At 47.0% G+C, this 17,327-nt stretch overlaps 2 protein-coding genes across 2 annotated transcripts; one reads left to right on the forward strand and one right to left on the reverse strand.

Moving 5' to 3' along the window:
• Positions 1–6,738: 6,738 nt before the first annotated feature.
• PtA15_13A502 (uncharacterized protein) lies at positions 6,739–7,224 on the reverse strand (the record flags this gene model as incomplete). Its single annotated transcript, XM_053162707.1, has 3 exons — positions 6,739–6,747; positions 6,956–7,039; positions 7,126–7,224. The coding sequence occupies 3 exons, from the start codon at positions 7,222–7,224 to the stop codon at positions 6,739–6,741; spliced, it is 192 nt and encodes a 63-aa protein (XP_053026656.1).
• Positions 7,225–16,530: 9,306 nt separating this feature from the next.
• On the forward strand, positions 16,531–16,893 carry PtA15_13A503 (uncharacterized protein; the record flags this gene model as incomplete). The annotated part of the gene is made up of 1 exon (XM_053162708.1): positions 16,531–16,893. The coding sequence occupies one exon, from the start codon at positions 16,531–16,533 to the stop codon at positions 16,891–16,893; it is 363 nt and encodes a 120-aa protein (XP_053026657.1).
• Between the last annotated feature and the right edge of the window lie 434 nt (positions 16,894–17,327).

A 17,327-nucleotide genomic window follows, 5' to 3' on the forward strand; every position in this document is an offset into this window, starting at 1 on the left:
GGTGGTTACGAAGAAAGAGAATTAGCTCCAGAATCCAGACCCCTTACCACCTTTGATACTCCTTTGGGCGGATTTCAACTCACAAGACTTCCACAAGGCGCCACCAACTCGGTAGCAGTATATCAAGCACAAATGATGTGGATCCTTCAGGACGAAATACCAAAACACGCAGGAGTGTTTATCAACAATGGGGGTATTAAAGGACCAGGCACCACATACAATGACGAAGTTCTGGAAGAAAATTCAGGAATACGCCGTTTTATCTGGGAATACGCTCAAACACTGGAGCGAATATTATTTCAAATAGAAGAAGCAGGACTCACTATTTCAGGAAAGAAGTTTGCATGCTGTGTACCTGCTTTGGATATTGTGGGTCACGTGGTCTGTAAAGAAGGTCGGAGGGTATCGGATCAGAAAAAGAACAAAATAACAACATGGCCAACTCCCAACAACATTATGGAACTCCGAGGCTTCATGGGAATAGTAACTTACGTCAGGATTTTTGTAAAAAATTTGTCTGAAATTGCGGCTCCCCTTTGAAAGTTAACTTGAAAAGACATAGAATGGCTCTGGGACAAAAGCTGTGACAATTCCTTCAACCAGTTGAAAAAGATAATTGGAGAAGACATCACCAGTAATGAACTAAGGAAAAGACCACTGAGGGGGGGAAGAGAGCTCCTTATATAGACAAATGTGAGGGAATTTAGCTACAAGGAGGCCATGTATGAGGGATTTTAGCTGCAGGGAAACTGAATGAGTGACTATGATTGGTCAGAACATGAGGGATTTAATGTGGTACTTCTATGATGTCACCTGCAGCTGTCAGTTGTGAAGATCCACTAATTTAGAATGCATGTACATACTATGCAGTGTAGATGAGTATGTGTAGCTGTCCAGCAGCTAGGTTGTGTATGTAAACGTGAGGTTGTAATAGGAGGTGAGGTGTATATGTAGCTTGGAATGTAACTTCTAGTCCTGTCAAGTCCCGTCCTTGCGCCATAGTCCATGATTCCTGATGAATACTATGTAAATAAAAGAAAACAGAGAATTTTTTTGTTTTTGATGTAGTGGAACCTTTCCATCTACCACACCGGTCGAAGAGGTATGTATACCTCCTCAACTGGAGGTATTCCTCCAGTTGAGGAGTACATACCTCCTCAACCGGAGGCATTCCTCCGGTTGAGGAGTACATACCTCCTCAACCGGAGGCATTCCTCTGGTTGAGGAGTACATACCTCCTCCATTCCTCCGGTTGAAGAGGTATGTATGGGAACTCGATGACGTAAGAGTTTTGCGATTTGCAAAACTCTTACGTACAACTTGTAATATATCCCATGTATCTACATAGCCCATGTACAGCTATCTAGATACATGGGGCTTATGTAAGAGTTTTGTGAATTGAAAAAATTCTAAAGCAACATATGTACCCGCGAGTTCTTGGCCGGAGATTGAATCACAACCACTACAAATTTTTCAAAATACACTCAACTCAACAAACTCAGCACTTCTCATGTCTCCTCCACCTCTCCCGGATCCCCCTCCTCTATCAACAAGACAAAAACCGGAGACACCCCTTCCAATTCTAGATAGCATCACAAGATTCCTGACGGATGCAATTTCAGACAAAAACCCAACTCAATCCCTTGATCAAGGCCAAATCATCAATCTCATCATCTCCCTTGCCAAACTGAGATCAGCTATCATTGGCAACAGCAACTCAGCAACAACAGACACAAACACCCTTTCAGGCTCAGTGATGCCAAGAGCAATATAGCTCCTCTAGCTACACCGGCGACAGAGCACGGTGCGGTGGTAAGCGCAATAAGAGCGTGGTGAGAAGGGTAAAAAATAACTCAAATTTATTTTTAAGAGAAAACCCAAAAGGGTTGTAACGGAGGGGCCAGGAGCGCCTGGGGTATTTAAGTGCCCTCCGGCAACGATGGGAAGTTACGTTATCCAGTCCGCCTAGGTGTGATTTAGTTATCCAGTACTCTTGGGTGTGAAATCCAACATAAATTGAATCTGTGGGTGTCAAAAGAAAGGCTGAATGTTGATTAACAGTATGGTCCCACTTTTTTTCAAATATACTCCTATTTTTGATGTTGAAATATCACTTTTCTGACCAAAAATCAGTTATCTGGGTAACTTAGACCAGATAACTGATATTTGGTCACAAAAGAATTATTTTAAGATCAAAAAGAGGATTTCCTTGGAATAAATTGGTGTCCATATTGTTAAACAACATTATACCTTTCTCTTGACACCCACAGATTCAATTTATGTTGGATTATACACCACACACAACCGGATAACTGAATGACATCTAGGCAAACTGGATAACGTAACTTCCCATCGTTGCCTCCGGTGGTCTTACAGGGCCTGCGCACAATATGCGCAGGGGTGGTTATGGAACCTGTGACTTCTGGGGCCCAATTAAGGGTGTTTTTTGAACGTACTAACATTCCCAGGGCAAGGGATATGATCCCGATAAAGAAAGAGGGAAACAGCGGACTTACTCTTAAAGAGGGTCCGCAAAAGAAGACGGCAGACGACTCAAAGAACCAAAATTGTAACTATACTGGCAAGCGACCGGTCGGGTAGATGGGGCGGGGCAGGTATGGCGACGAGGTGGTTGGTATGAATCTGGGGAGGCTTCTTCTCGCTCAGAAGCCTCCCTTTATATATTCTTGCGGCGACCGGTAGGGTTGCCGTTCCTATTGCAAATTACTCGCGGCTTCTCGGCCGGGGACATAGCTAGTTCGGACAGGAGTGATCTCGAGTTCTACTACTCTGACCACTCCTGTTCACTGTTCTCATTATTGAGTGTAGCTCTTCCTTGGTCCAAGGAAGAGTTTTTCATTCAGGACGTCTATTCTTGGTTGAGAACTTTGGGCTGGGGGAGAGTAGACTGTTCACTTTATTGCTATTCTCCTCCGGCCGGCTCCACTCAATCAGTTCTATTGTCACTTCTTAGAACAATAGGACAGGAGAATGTCTAGCACTCGTTCTCTTGGCTTGAGAACGCTTTTGTATCCCGTTCTCTTGTTATAAGAACGGGTTTCACTCATAACTACATTCTTTCTCCGGCCGATACCTGCGGCCGGAGTTTGTACACTCTCTCCTCGATTCTATCAATCGTTCAAGGGGAGGGTTTTTGAATATTCATATTCTTATTTGCGGCACTCTGCGCCACACTCAGTGCTCAAAAAGTCGCAGTTGCTAAAGCTGTGTAGGTTTCGCGACTACTTGGCGCTCTGCGCCGCGAATAGTATGCACAGTTAGCAACACATGTAGAATTGTTAGCTGGGCTCTAACTTATTCTAGTAGCCCGGCTGACACACCCTGCAGAAAATCCTAGACCGTTTAGATTGTATCAAAAGACAACCCATCCCAGCTCCTATCCCGTTTCGTCCGACTTGAGATTTGGTCGCTGCTGACAAACAGAAAGGTCCAAACACTAACAAGGGAACTTGGCCAACGGAACGCATCACGGTGTAGTCGTTATTCCTGTGTTTGTAGGAGAATAAATTAAAACTTTTATTTTTACTCTCTAAACGCCTCAAGATAGCAACAAATTGACTGCAGAAATGGAATCTACGGCCAAAATAACCCCTAGTCACCAACTGGAACCACTTTCATATCTCTACTGGATCAGAAGATACACGGATCACACCTTTCACATGCTAGTCCGGGACAGTTCACAGAGTATTTCACATATGATTTCACACACAACTCAGCTCTAGGATACTTTGCATAGGATATTGAATACCTCATATTGAATTCCTTTTTTTCTTTTATTTCCTTCCTTTGATTCCACTCAACCACAAGTTGGCCACTGTTTTGATATTGCATACATATGAAACTCATGTAACCCCCTAGAAGTTAGACCCCTTCTCAGTTTACTATATAAGGAGGCCTCTGCCTGCAAGTTGTTTCCTCCCTCATGCCATCTGGCTCCCATCATCCATCTACTTACCTGTCACAGTTATTTATTACACATACATATCACAGTTACTTGCAATTCACACTCATAGTTGATTTCACAAACCTTTCACAAGCCTCTCAAGGTACTGGGTTCCAATCCTGGTGGAAGCATAGCTTTCAAACCTTGACCTTCTCTTTTTCACTTTATATACCCTCTGCTCACAGACCTGGGTTCAAGCCCCATCCAAGTCATCAGTATTTTCTGCCCATTTCAGACACCTCATCTGTTTCTTAGACACTCAGAACTTTCCACAATACAATCCAACTATACTCTTCATCTCTGAACATATCCTCATCACTGAATAAAACTGCCAAGCTTAGCTTGGTGGTCTTGTTTTCTGATATCCAGAAAGGCAGAGTTTGCACCTCATCCATACCTTTCGCCATTCAGCAAAAGGGTCTCACGACACCTTTTGAGTCTTACAACGGCACCAATACCATCCAATGCGGAGCTTAACAAATTCAAACCCTCCAGTTGTGTTATTCACACACCGCCTGGCTTCAACGCACTCGACACAGCCTCAGCTACCAACATTACAACCAGCATAAATAAGACTCTGGCATCCATCAATGCCAACATTGACTCTGTCCCCATTGAAGCGACTGGTATTGTGGTTCTCCCATCCAAGGATCTCAAGATATACACGTCATCTAGAATCAAGGCCTGTTGGATCCTTGATAACAAACATCACTGGACAGGCCTTTTTTGCCCTAGCCTTGCCACATTTCCAAACAGCTATCCGGTACTCTTACACGCCATACCGGCACATTTTGACCCCAACAACAGAAGCCATTTGGAAGCCCTTGGTACCCAAAATCAAATCAATCCAGCTCTAATCCAATCAGCATGTTGGTTGAACAACCCGTCAGAAAACGGGAAAAAGAATGGTTCAATTGTTCTACAAATCATTGACAAGAAAATTGCACTCAAAATTGAAAAATACGGACTTTTTCTTCAGCACAAACTTTATCGAGGGGCTCACTACACCCAATCAATCCCGCAATGCTTTTGATGTTGGAGGATTGGCCATACCGCTAAATGGTGTAAAAACAATCCACTCTGTAGTAAATGCCACGGTAGCCACAACTCTAAGACATGCAATACTGCTTCACCATCCGCACAATCCTGCTGTGTTTGCCTTCTACATGAACAGTCTTCATCCAACAAGACAATCAATAAACTTGATATGAAGTTTGCTCATTCACCTTGGTCAACAGATTGCCCATCAATGGAACAAGAAATTCTGAATTGCCGGAGGCGCCGATGGAACCCTTGATTTCCTTACTAGTCCCCTCTTTCTCCATGTTCCTCTCTCAAAACTAGTTTAATCTAAAGATGAAAACGTTATAGGCACTTGTCAAATGTAGAGTTGTCAATTTTTTAGCCTTGTAGTCCTCTTTTTGATATACTTCAACTTGTAGGTATACACTACAGTGCGCAATGCTAAAAGCCAAACTGCACTTAAAAAAAAAAAAAAAAAACATAATTACCTGGGTCCCCTCCGACAAGGTCGGACGGGACAGGCCAGCCAATCCAGCCCACTTGGCGGGCTGTATCGGCTGGTGCTCGCCCTAGTCCTCGTCGGGAGGGACATGCCCTCCATCCAGCTCGTCTTCTCCCTTCGCGGCGAGCTGGATGGGTGTATACAGGCCATGTCCGCTGGGACTTGGCCTGTATACACATAGCCTATGTACATCCCTTGCTTGCCTTTTGGCGTGCGGCTTACACACGCCAATTATTTTGGCGCGTGCGAGGCACACGCAAATTATTTTGGCGTGTGGGAGGCACACGCCAAATGCAAGCAAGGGCTTGCTTGCCGTTTGGCGTGCGGCCAAACACACCAATAAACCCTGGCGTGCGGCTCCCACACACCAAAAAAACGGGGCGTGTTGGCGGGCATGTGTTTGTCAACACCCGGCATTGCCAGGCATTTGCCAGGCATTGCCAGGAATTTGCCATGCATTAGCCAGGCATTGCCAGGCATTGCCAGGCATTTGCCATGCATTAGCCAGGCATTGCCAGGCATTGCCAGGCATTGCCAGGCATTGCCAGGCATTGCCAGGCATTGCCAGGCATTGCCAGGCATTGCCAGGCATTGCCAGGCATTGCCAGGCATTGCCAGGCATTGCCAGGCATTGCCAGGCATTGCCAGGCATTGCCAGGCATTGCCAGGCATTGCCAGGCATTGCCAGGCATTGCCAGGCATTGCCAGGCATTGCCAGGCATTGCCAGGCATTGCCAGGCATTTCCAGTCATTTGCCAGGCATTGCCAGGCATTACCAGGCATTTGCCAGGCATTAGCCAGGCATTGCCAGGCATTGCCAGGCATTAGCCAGGCATTGCCAGGCATCACAGGCATTTGCCAGGCATTGCCAGGCATTTGTCAGGCATTTACAGGCATTTGCCAGGCATTGCTTGGCAATGCCTGGCAATGCCTGGCAATGCCTAAGAATAATTCTAAAAGATTGCGCCACACTAAATATTCTTAGTGTAAAACTCCCAGAGCTTATTCAAGGAAGGCAGCCCTTCAGGCACCAGTTTATCTTGTCAATATCCGTGACAACTTACATTTCCCTTCCAAGCTCCTAAATCCCCGTAGAGTGAAGTTCCACAGCGTTTATCAACGCCCAAGCGCAAGCACCAGCGGCCTAGTGCTTTAAATTTGTGCAGCAAAGCCATGTAGCATTGAATCCGGCGCGGGGCGTCAAGTTTTCCAATGGGGGGTTCTGGGTTTGCAGTGCCGCGAAGCAGTCTCATTGGAGCTACAGGAGTTCATGGAATGCAATAAAATGTTGTGCAACTGCAAACAGTTGTCATGCACAAACTCTGTGGAATCTTGGGGTAGAGATGGCATTTGGGACCCGGATACCCGCCGTGGGTCCGGGTACCAGGTTGTTTTTCTGCCTCAAATCAGACACTGGTTACTGCACCGGTAGCCACCTGAGTAACGGCGGTATTTGGGTGGTGTACCCGCTCCCATTGGGAGAGCCAGATCTGCTGGTGGCGGAGGAGATGTTCCAGGAGGGCAAGGAGCTCAACCAGGGTGCTGCAAACCTTGATATTTCAGGTACTGACAATTGAGAGACACAAACACTCTCTCACTGGTGAGTACTGCCAATTGAGAGAGCAAATACACCCACCCAGGGCCTCTCCTTTGGGCCAGAACCAGGTAGAGTCCATTTTCTCTCTCTACTGCCGGCCTGGCCGCCCAAGTTTGGGGTGGGCACCCACCAGGTCATTTTTTCATCAAAAACTGACAACCGGTAACACACCCAGTTTAGCTGTTATTCCTGTGTTTGCAGGTGGAAAAATTCACAATTTTATTTGTACTCACTATAAGTCTCAATATTCCACCAAACGGGTGTCAGAAATTATGGAATCTACAGCCAAAATAAACATTAGTCACCCGCTGTTACCATCCTCATATCTCTACTGGATCAGAAGATACACAAATTACACCTTTTACATGCCAGTCTGTGACAGTTCACAAAGGATTTCACACACAGCTTCACACACAACTCAGCTCTAGGATACTTTGCATAGGATATTGAATATGGCATATGAATTTCTTTGTTTCTTTTATTGAATTCCTTTTATTATACTCAACCACAAGTTGGCCAATGTTTTCATATTGCATATATATGATACTTGTCAGCCTGTAGGTAAATAACCGTGTAAAATGAGGCTGTTACTAGCAGTTTGATGGTGTAAAGTACCAAGGATAGGCCAAGGTGACGTGATAATATCTGTAAAAGATAACACTCAATCAGTACACTTGGTACTGAGAGGCTTGCTCAATGAAGGCGCATCCAGATCAACACAAGGTGCTAATAGGCATCCAAGGAATAACTCACTTGGGTTTGTGGGTTTTACCTACAAAAGGTAAAGGGTAATCAAGAATCTATGGAGTTTCCTGAATTAAATAATGGTTGAGAATGAATCCACTGTTTAACTGTTAGTATGTTAAAACTTGCTATAAAATATTCTAAGCAATAAACAGTCCATGAGGGGCTGTTTATATATTGAAGAGTGTCCAGGGAGGAAAGAATGGAAGCTCCCAATGACCAGTGGGGAACTGGGAGCGCTTCAGAGGACAGATCCTCTGAAGGATCAGTAATACAAATGATCTGTGCAGTGTAATGATCAGTAAGTGAGCTACTGGTCTCCCACTAGATCAGTAGTATCTGTATTGTTGTGTAATAACAGATCTTTGTTGATTACTTGCATTCCATTCAGTCTCCACTGAATAGAAAAACTTCATACACATTACCTCACTGCTTTGGCCAGCCTGTGGTACGTGTATGAATCAGAATTTTCACATGTAAAGGGAAATAAGAGTGTTACAAGGTTCTAATGAGTGATAACTTGTCTGGTACACATTTCACGTGTACTGCAAGACCTAACTGGGGCGGGGTGAAAAAAGGTTTCCTGATCGGCGGGGTTGATAGGTAAGCTGAGATCGGCTAAATCCGGTGGAGTCGTGGTTCCGGGTTGGCTGCTGCAGGCCAGTACCGGTTGCTCCTTGACCAACTAGGTTTCAGCGCTTGACCGCTGCGAACTCATTTGCGGGGTGCCGCGCCTCCCCCGGGGGAGGCGCTGCTGATCAACCTCCGCCTGCGCTCTTTGGTGCGCCTTTGCGCAGGGTGCCACCTCTCCCGTTAGCGCTCCTGGACTTGACCCACCTACTGCTGCGCTGCCAGTAAGCGCACATCCAGTCTGCTGACACTCCCTAGGTGTCTACGTGGGCCAGGGATAAACCCATGGCCTCTGTTGGTACTGTTTATTTTGCTCAGCGTGTGCTGAATTCATGTGGGATTCCACTGTGATTCAGGTGACCCGGAAATTTCTATGCTTCCTCCCCAAGCCACCTGGGTATGGGATAAGGGAAGAGCCTATTTTCTCCCTCACCCTCCCCCTTTTTCCCTTCTCAGCCCTATAGGGCCTCTTGGGATTTGGGAGGGGTTGTAGGGAGTGGTAGAGTGTCCTCACGCCTCCCTCAATTGGTAGTGTGATACAGCTCCCCCTTAGGAGCTCTTTAGCGGAAAGGTCTGAGCCCGTCCCACAACTCCAGGGGCCTGGAGCCAGCTCAGACCTAACCAACCCCTATCCCCTCTAACTGCCTTGTCTGAGGCTAGCCCTAACTCCAGGCTCCTATCTAACTGACATCTAGTTCTGCTTGTTATGGTATTAATGTGCAATGCACTCAATTCCTAACCTAATCCGTCTCGGTGACCTGTGTGATTAGCTCTTCCAGGTCCCTTGGGACTTCAATCCGCAATTGGTCCCTGTTTTGGTGGCCTTGCCGCACTCCCCTAGATAACGTGTCCACCTGATTCTTGGCGGAGACCACCCGCTTTGCTACCAGGTTGATCTGATGTTCAATCAAGATCTTCTGGATCTTCTTCCACTCGTTGTTGACAAGGTGGTCCTTTGATTTCCGTTTGAGGATTGCGCCCTCCGTCGTGGTGTTGTCTGTCCACACAATGAAGGTTTTTTTTAATCAACAAACTAAAGCATGTATTTCTGGTAAGCAATTCTGACAAGGGAATACATGTGATGAAATAAAAATATAAAAATAGAAAATGTACCTAAAGGCAAAGGGGACAATTTAAAGAGACACAATAAGAACAAGGACACAGGACACAGGAGGACAAACAACTGGGAAAAAAAAGAAAGAGTCAATGATGTTGACCGGGATGAGTCCAATGAGCCGTTAAGAACCTACAAGTCGTATGAGTGCAAATGGAGATTGGCAAAGAAGATCGGCGGATTTGTTGGAAAGAAGCGAAAGCCAAGGACTGAGAGTAATCAATGATCCGGATGCAAGTCTGAGGGTCTTGACGAAGGAATTGAGCAAAGAGGACTTGAGCGCACAGGAGATAGTATGATATGATAACGTAGAAAGTAGGTTGATGATGATGGTGTTGACCAATGATGATGTCGAGAGTGGAGGAACAGCTTAGATAAGAAAAGATAAGCTTTTATAATGATAGGCAGAATGTGATACTGCAGGTTCCCCGAGGGAAGGAAACGAAGACAATGGAAGGAAGAGTTTATATATGGATGGAGAGGTTCCAGCGGAGAATCTTGCTGGGAGAGATTTGAGGGATCTGAGCGTTGAACATGATGTCATTGAGGTGCGAGCGTCTTGATGAGGTCATCAGGAGAAGTGAGACCGCTAGAGTTCTAGAGGGATGTCACACAAATGTCAACAGGTTTTCCCTCCTCTTGCGCCAAGTTTCAGGAGCATCAGGAGACCTAACCTAACCGCGACTGTCTCTAGTCGGGCAATTTGTTCCTCTTCTTTGTCCCCTTCAATCCCCTGGTCAAGAGCGTCCATTGATCTCAACCGGAATTGTGCCCAGCGTTTCCCTACTATTACCCCAATTCCGTAGCTAGTCGAGGTGTTGTCTATCCATCCTATTTCGGTGGGTTCTTGGCGCAGGATCAGTCTGGTGGGAGCAAATTTCTTGAGAGTTGTCAGCCACTCATGGAGGTCCTCCTTGGAGCCTTTCAAAATTGGCCGCCTCTTATGGACCCACTCCATTAGCCATTGATAGATTCCACACAGGAAGCACCTGAGTTGTGGTAGAATGTACGACGCGTGGTTGAGGCGTCCTGCAATGACTTCTACCTTGTTGTATGAGAAACTTGCGCCAATCTCCAGGAAGTGTTGGACTTGCCTGATGTTTTTTGCTAGTTTTTCTTCAGGGAGTCGGACAGTTTTGTTGGAGCCACACTGCATGAATTATCCCCTCGGACATGCTTGTCCGGCAAGAGCTCGGACGGGCATGTCCGACCAGTTGTCGGACATGGCCGCCGTCCGACGGGTGGTCGAGCCCACCCGTCGGATCGACCCGTTCGAGCAGAAGTCGGACATTTCTGCTCGACGGGTCCTCGAGCAGCTTGGCCCGACCACCCATCGGGCTTCTTTGACCGCTCTGCAGTCGGACAGCGCAGCCCGAGCTTCCCTCGGACTGGCTGGTCGGACCACATCGTCCAAGGAGATTTTGGACATGTCTGTCCGACCAGCTCCCACTGGTCGGACCTGTATGTCCGACGAGTTCCCCAGTCGGACAGACCTGTCCGACAGGTTCACCGGTCGGACTAGCTTGTCCAACGGGTGTGAGTCCGACAAGTTTGACTCGTCGGACATCTCAACTCGACAGGTTCAACTCGTCGGACCAGAGATGTCCGACGAGTTAACCAACCCCGCGTTGCCCAAGCCGCCAAGCTGGCAGCTGGTGGAAGCCCTCTCGGCGAGCTTGTTACGGGTATCCAGCTCGCCGAAAGGGCTTCCTCCCGGATAGCTGTCAGCTCGCCGAGAGGGCTTCCTCCCGGATAGCTGCCAGCTCGCCAAGAGGGCTTCCTCACGGATAGCTGCCAGCTCCGAAAGGGCTTCCTCCCGGATAGCTGCCAGCTCGCCGAGAGGGCTTCCTCCCGGATAGCTGCCAGCTCGCCGAGAGGGCTTCCTCCCGGATAGCTGTCAGCTCGCCGAGAGGGCTTCCTCCCGGATAGCTGCCAGCTCGCCGAGAGGGCTTCCTCCCAGATAGCTGCCAGTTTGCCAAGAGGAAACTCTCCCGGCTAGCTGGAGTGAGCTGGTTACAGAGAGATGATTTCCTCGCGGCGAGCCGGATACCTGTATCCAGCTCGCCGGGATAATTTCCTCGTGTTGAGCTGGTTACGGGTATCCAGCTCGCCGAGAGGGTTTCCCCCCGGCTAGCTGATTCCTTTGTCCCCTGCATTGATTGGGTGATTTTATCCCGACCATCTTAGTTTGATGCTCTTCTGTCTGGTCTTTGCCGGATTGGCAGCCAGTTGCGTCTTCCTTGGAAGGAATCCTTTGCTCTGAACTATTTCCATGTACACCCTCTTTGCCGCTTCTTTTTTCCTTGCCTTGGCTTTCGCTATTCGCGTGGGGATATCAAACTCTTCAAATCCTAGAAAATCTAGCTACATTCCTGAATCTCTTTTTCTCATTTTTGGACAGTTTTCTATTGTAAGTTATTTTCCTTTCTGCACTGCCCTCTTTTGTTAATGTGGTTGATCTAATCCCCTCTCAACCATGATTAGTTGGATGTTTGGGCGATGCGGATGCAAGACAAGCTAATAGACTTTTACGGCAATGTGAGTCATGCCTAACAACTCTGACCCTTGTTCCTATAGTATGCAGGACCCCTTCCCCAAGACAAGATGAGGCAAGCCGTTCTAATACATTTACATTTTGTAATCAGTGGTTTACACTTTGTAAACTGTGGTTTACACCTTTTAAACTGTGGTTTACAACTTGTAAACTGTGGTTTACACCTTGTAAACTGTGGTTTACACCTTTTAAACTATGATTGACACCTTGCAAACTGTGGTTTGCATCTTTTAAACCTGTGGTTTATATCTTTTAAACATGTGGTTTACATCTTGTAAACCACAGGTTTACATCGTATAAACCTGTGGTTTACATCTTATAAACCTGTGGTTTACATCTTATAAACCTGTGGTTTACATCTTGTAAACCTGTGGTTTACATCTTGTAAACCTGTGGTTTACATCTTTATAAACCTGTGGTTTACATCTTGTAAATCTGTGGTTTACATCTTGTAAACCTGTGGTTTACATCTTGTAAACCTGTGGTTTACATCTTGTAAACCTGTGGTTTACATCTTGTAAACCTGTGGTTTACATCTTGTAAACCTGTGGTTTACATCTTGTAAACCTGTGGTTTACATCTTGTAAACCTGTGGTTTACATCTTGTAAACCTGTGGTTTACATCTTGTAAACCTGTGGTTTACATCTTGTAAACCTGTGGTTTACATCTTGTAAACCTGTGGTTTACATCTTGTAAACCTGTGGTTTACATCTTGTAAACCTGTGGTTTACATCTTGTAAACCTGTGGTTTACATCTTGTAAACCTGTGGTTTACATCTTGTAAACCTGTGGTTTACATCTTGTAAACCTGTGGTTTACATCTTGTAAACCTGTGGTTTACATCTTGTAAACCTGTGGTTTACATCTTGTAAACCTGTGGTTTACATCTTGTAAACCTGTGGTTTACATCTTGTAAACCTGTGGTTTACATCTTATAAACCTGTGGTTTATATCTTGTAAACTTGTGGTTTATCTAAGTTTCAATAAAACAGTGATTTACGGAAATTTTTATCATGGGTTCACCCGGTTCTTTTCCCTTTCTAACAGTTTTGTGTAATAAAGGTTTTCAAGCCACCTGTTATTTTGGAATTATCCGTAAGACTGGAGCGAGTCCCGCTAACCAGTCAGAAGCCCCCATTGTAACAGGCGGCTCCGGCAGCATAATAAAGCCAAGATCCGGAGCCACAAGGGAAACATGTGACCTGCATGGCAAACAGCCTTCTATATTCTTTTGTAATTTGTTTTTTTCATCCTCAGCGTACCCTCCGAACAACTTTACACACTCATACTCAACTCCCTACAGAACTGGAACATTCCCAAGTCACGCGGCCCCCTTGTTGGGCACGGATTACAATGATTTGAGACGTTTTGCCCTTGACCCGGGCACATCCCTTGCACGCCATTCCCTGTTTGTTCATCATTACCAAACCGGAAACTTCCCGACACGCGCCCCCTCCTTGGGCACGGATGACAATTACTGAGACGTTTTCCCCTTGAACCGGGCACACCCCTTCCACGCCACTCCCTCTTTGGTTACAACTCACAATCATCAAGATGTTTTGCCCTCAACCCAGGCACAGCCTCCTTCCAACTCAATGGATTATTCAGCGCGAAATTTTTTGGTGTTTCATTGTCTTTTCCTTGGGATTGTCAGTACTTACCTTGTGATGTTTCTTTTTACGGTTTGAATTCATACAAACCCGCATTCGAAATCAAATTTCCCTACAAGGGCGACCCTTACTCGTCTAAGGTCTTCCTTGTGGAACACTTTCCTATCCCTTGCGCCTCGTTGTGGTGGCCGTTTGGTGCGGGGCGCCAAAGTGTCTGGTAAGGTTCGGGCGCGCGGCTGCGGCGGGGCATGAGGGCTCCGCAGGCGGTTTGGGCGGCGCAGGATCTTCAAGCGGCGGAGGCGGAGCGCATAGGCTGGGCGCGGAGCGTGCGGTCAGAGGCGGCGGAGCTGCGGCGTGCGGAGCGGAGCGGACTTGCTGAGTCCAGGCATTCCAGCGCGGACTATCTAGAACGACGCGGCGATTGGGGGAAGCCGTGGCAGCTGAAGCGAGTTACGTCAGCGGACGTAGCTGGGACGGAGGCGGCGTGTGGGATCCCAACACCGGAGGCTAGACAGGGGCGTGGATGATGGATGATCGGAGGTTGGGCGGCTGTCTACGGCGAGCAGTGGAGGCGCAAATGACGACGTGGGAGCGGAGGCATGCGGCGTGCGTGAGATGGGAGGAGGATTTCTATTTGTTATTTCCTTTTCTATTGTTTTATGACATGTGGCGGAGTTTTCTCATGGTTTATTTTTCTATGGTGGAGCGATGGAGAGTTGTTGATATGGGAGGGGGAGGGGGAATCTTTCCCTCACGGACCTTGGAGGGGATTTTTATTATTATGGGATGGCGGATTCTTACTTTACTTTACTGGGCGGATTTTTGATTGCGGAGGAGTTTTTTTATTACGGTTATCTTATTCTTTACGGAACGTTGAGCGGAGTTGTTCAGGAGCGTTACTTTACCGTTTTAGATGGACCTTTATTATTTTGATTACTTTATGGTTACTTTAAGCCTGCGGAGCTATCTTGATGCTTTTATTACGCGGAGTTCGGAGTTTCCCTCGACTACTCGGGATTATCTTGCGTAGAAGAAGGCTGTCAGCCTACGTGATGCCAAGGATATTATCCTTCTAGCTACACGTGGTGCAAAGCAAAAGATTAGAGTTATAAAACTCTAAGACAAGGTTATCAGGGTTAATTCCAACGTAATTGTTGGGAATTATGGCGTAAGAATAAGGCAATTTGGGCCAATTTGGGCCAATTTGACGTAATAAAATGAATATAATTAATTTTAAGAGGGGCCTGATAAATCAGGGGTATTTAATCCCTCTAGAATGAAGAACTGGGGCCTGTAAACAGGGGTGTTTCAAATCCCAGAAAGAAATAGCGGAGAATCTCAAGAGAAGGGGCTTAAACTTACTAGTATAAGACCCTAGGGGCACTTGAGGTTCTTCAGGCGTGAAGTTGGGCAGTTGGAGGCGCTCAGAAGAGGCAATCTTGAGGGCAGGGTGGTTACTGGACAGCTTCAGGGCGGAAATTGGGGCTAAAAATCACGAAAGTAGGTATTTTACCTGGCAAATCACAGGCTAAGGAGGCTGTTGAAGGCGGGTAAAATTCTAGTAGGTAATGTAAAGCTGGGGAATCTCCTTTGGGTAAAATTCTAGTAGGTAATGTAAAGCTGGGGAATCTCCTTTTGGGCGGAGAAAGGGCCCTTTTTATAGCCTAGGCAGGCCTCCAGGGGCGCCCAGGGGACAGGGGGACACTTGTGGGCGCATTCTGAGGCAATTTGGTTGCGCTAGAAGGCGCTGTAGGTCGTGGAACATTGGGGCTTGGATACAAGGGTTGCCAAAAGCCTTTTACAGAGGTTCTGCATGTTTTTACACATGCCTTACACGTCATGGGGGCTGGTTTGGGGGTTCTGTGACGCTCATTTCCGTGGAAATGTGCCACAGAAGGTACTAGAACTGGCTTCTGTGTACTTGTACACGTGCAAGCAGTGCTTCATACATGTTCTGGAGGCGCTTATTAAGTGCTCCAGTTCATTTGACCCCTTCTACATATTTACTACAGTTGTAATTTACACGTAGTGAGGCTTGGGAGAAGCTGGGGCGCTTTCTAGTGTCACCTGTGCATGTTGCAAGAGCCTTTTTCCATCTAGAATGTTTTGATATTGAATGACGTGGTAATTACATCTTGTTTGGTGATTAATTACATGTGTACAAGACATATAACACATGTAATATTGCTATTGGGGCGTATTCTAGCCCATTCTTACTTACTGGTAAGCTGAGCACTTTGGTTGCGGGCTAGTTTATGCATTATCCAAGTTTATTAAAGACACAGTTTTTCCAAAATTACAAAAAAAAAAAATCAAGGGTTCCCCCTAAAATAGACAAAATTCACCAAAAAATGACATAGTTTGCCTCATAAAACACCAAAGTACAAAAAAATTGAAAGGGTTTCCCCACTACACAGATACAAAAAAAATAGTGTGACCTCTATTAAAGTACATTGAAATTCTCAACCAGCAACCTAGCCCCCTAACACCAGCATAGCTGCTGCACCCAGGCTCACACTCCAGCCCATCTCAATTGGATGGGTCAAAAAGTATGGGGTTGAAGGCCCCCAGCAAAGCCAATGGCAATCTGCACAATGGGGGGCCCACTCTTTAGCCCCCCAGACTGCGCAAGTGCGACAGCGAGGGGGCGTGAGGACACGCCGCCAGCTGGAAGTACAGCAAAAACGGACATGCCTGCGGGATAAACGAAGCGGCCAGAGCTCCTGTTTAAATACCTACGAATCGCCAGTCCGCCACCCCTGTTCACACTTCAGCCTGAATTCTCCATTGGATGACAACTTATCACCCGCCATGCCACCGTAATACTGCCAACGGTCACCTCTCAACCAATTGGAACTACTTTTATCCTGATTGTTCCTATCGCTACCAACCAGCCCCAGCCAATCTCCACCTCAACAACTACACCCTGTGCACGATATATTTTTTCTGCAGCAAGGAAGCCAAACAGACCGACTCCTGCGAGTGTGTTACAATCAGCTCGCCCACCCTCGAAGATCTGCCTGGTTTCCTTGGCAAGCAAGCCCGAAGGGGTGCTGGTCAAACTTTTCTCTTGCACCGAGTTCTGCGCTGCCGTTGTGAGGAGGGCCAGGCGCTCGACTTCGATACCGCCAATGCATCCGACAACTCGAACTGAATGATGAGCAGGACTCCCACCTCAAGATCAACAAAAACGGGCTCGGAGGCCATGGCCGAGCCCTTGGCCAGTTATCAGATCCCCACGTATATTCACTAGCCGTTTCTCTTGGCCAACGCTGTCGCGGATGGGGACCACAAGGACCTGTCCTGTCGGAGGGATCCCTCGCGGTTGGGGCCACGACGCGTGGGCTGGGGGAGGTGGTGGAGCGGGTGGGGCTCCTGGACATAACCGGCGCTGTTGTTGGTGCATTGAGTGAGCCGGAAAAGTGAAGGCACTCCAAGAAGCCCAGATCCAGACCGTGCACAAAAACATCATATCAATGAGGCCTTCTATCCGACTCCGCACGAGACAACAGCTAATATTGTTTCTGAAAATTCTTGTACGTGACATTTCGCGGCGGACGTGCTTGCGCCAATGACTCTCAGTCCACT

Source organism: Puccinia triticina, chromosome 13A (genome assembly GCF_026914185.1).
Source record: "Puccinia triticina chromosome 13A, complete sequence".
In the NCBI taxonomy this organism is placed as follows: Eukaryota; Fungi; Basidiomycota; class Pucciniomycetes; order Pucciniales; family Pucciniaceae; genus Puccinia; species Puccinia triticina.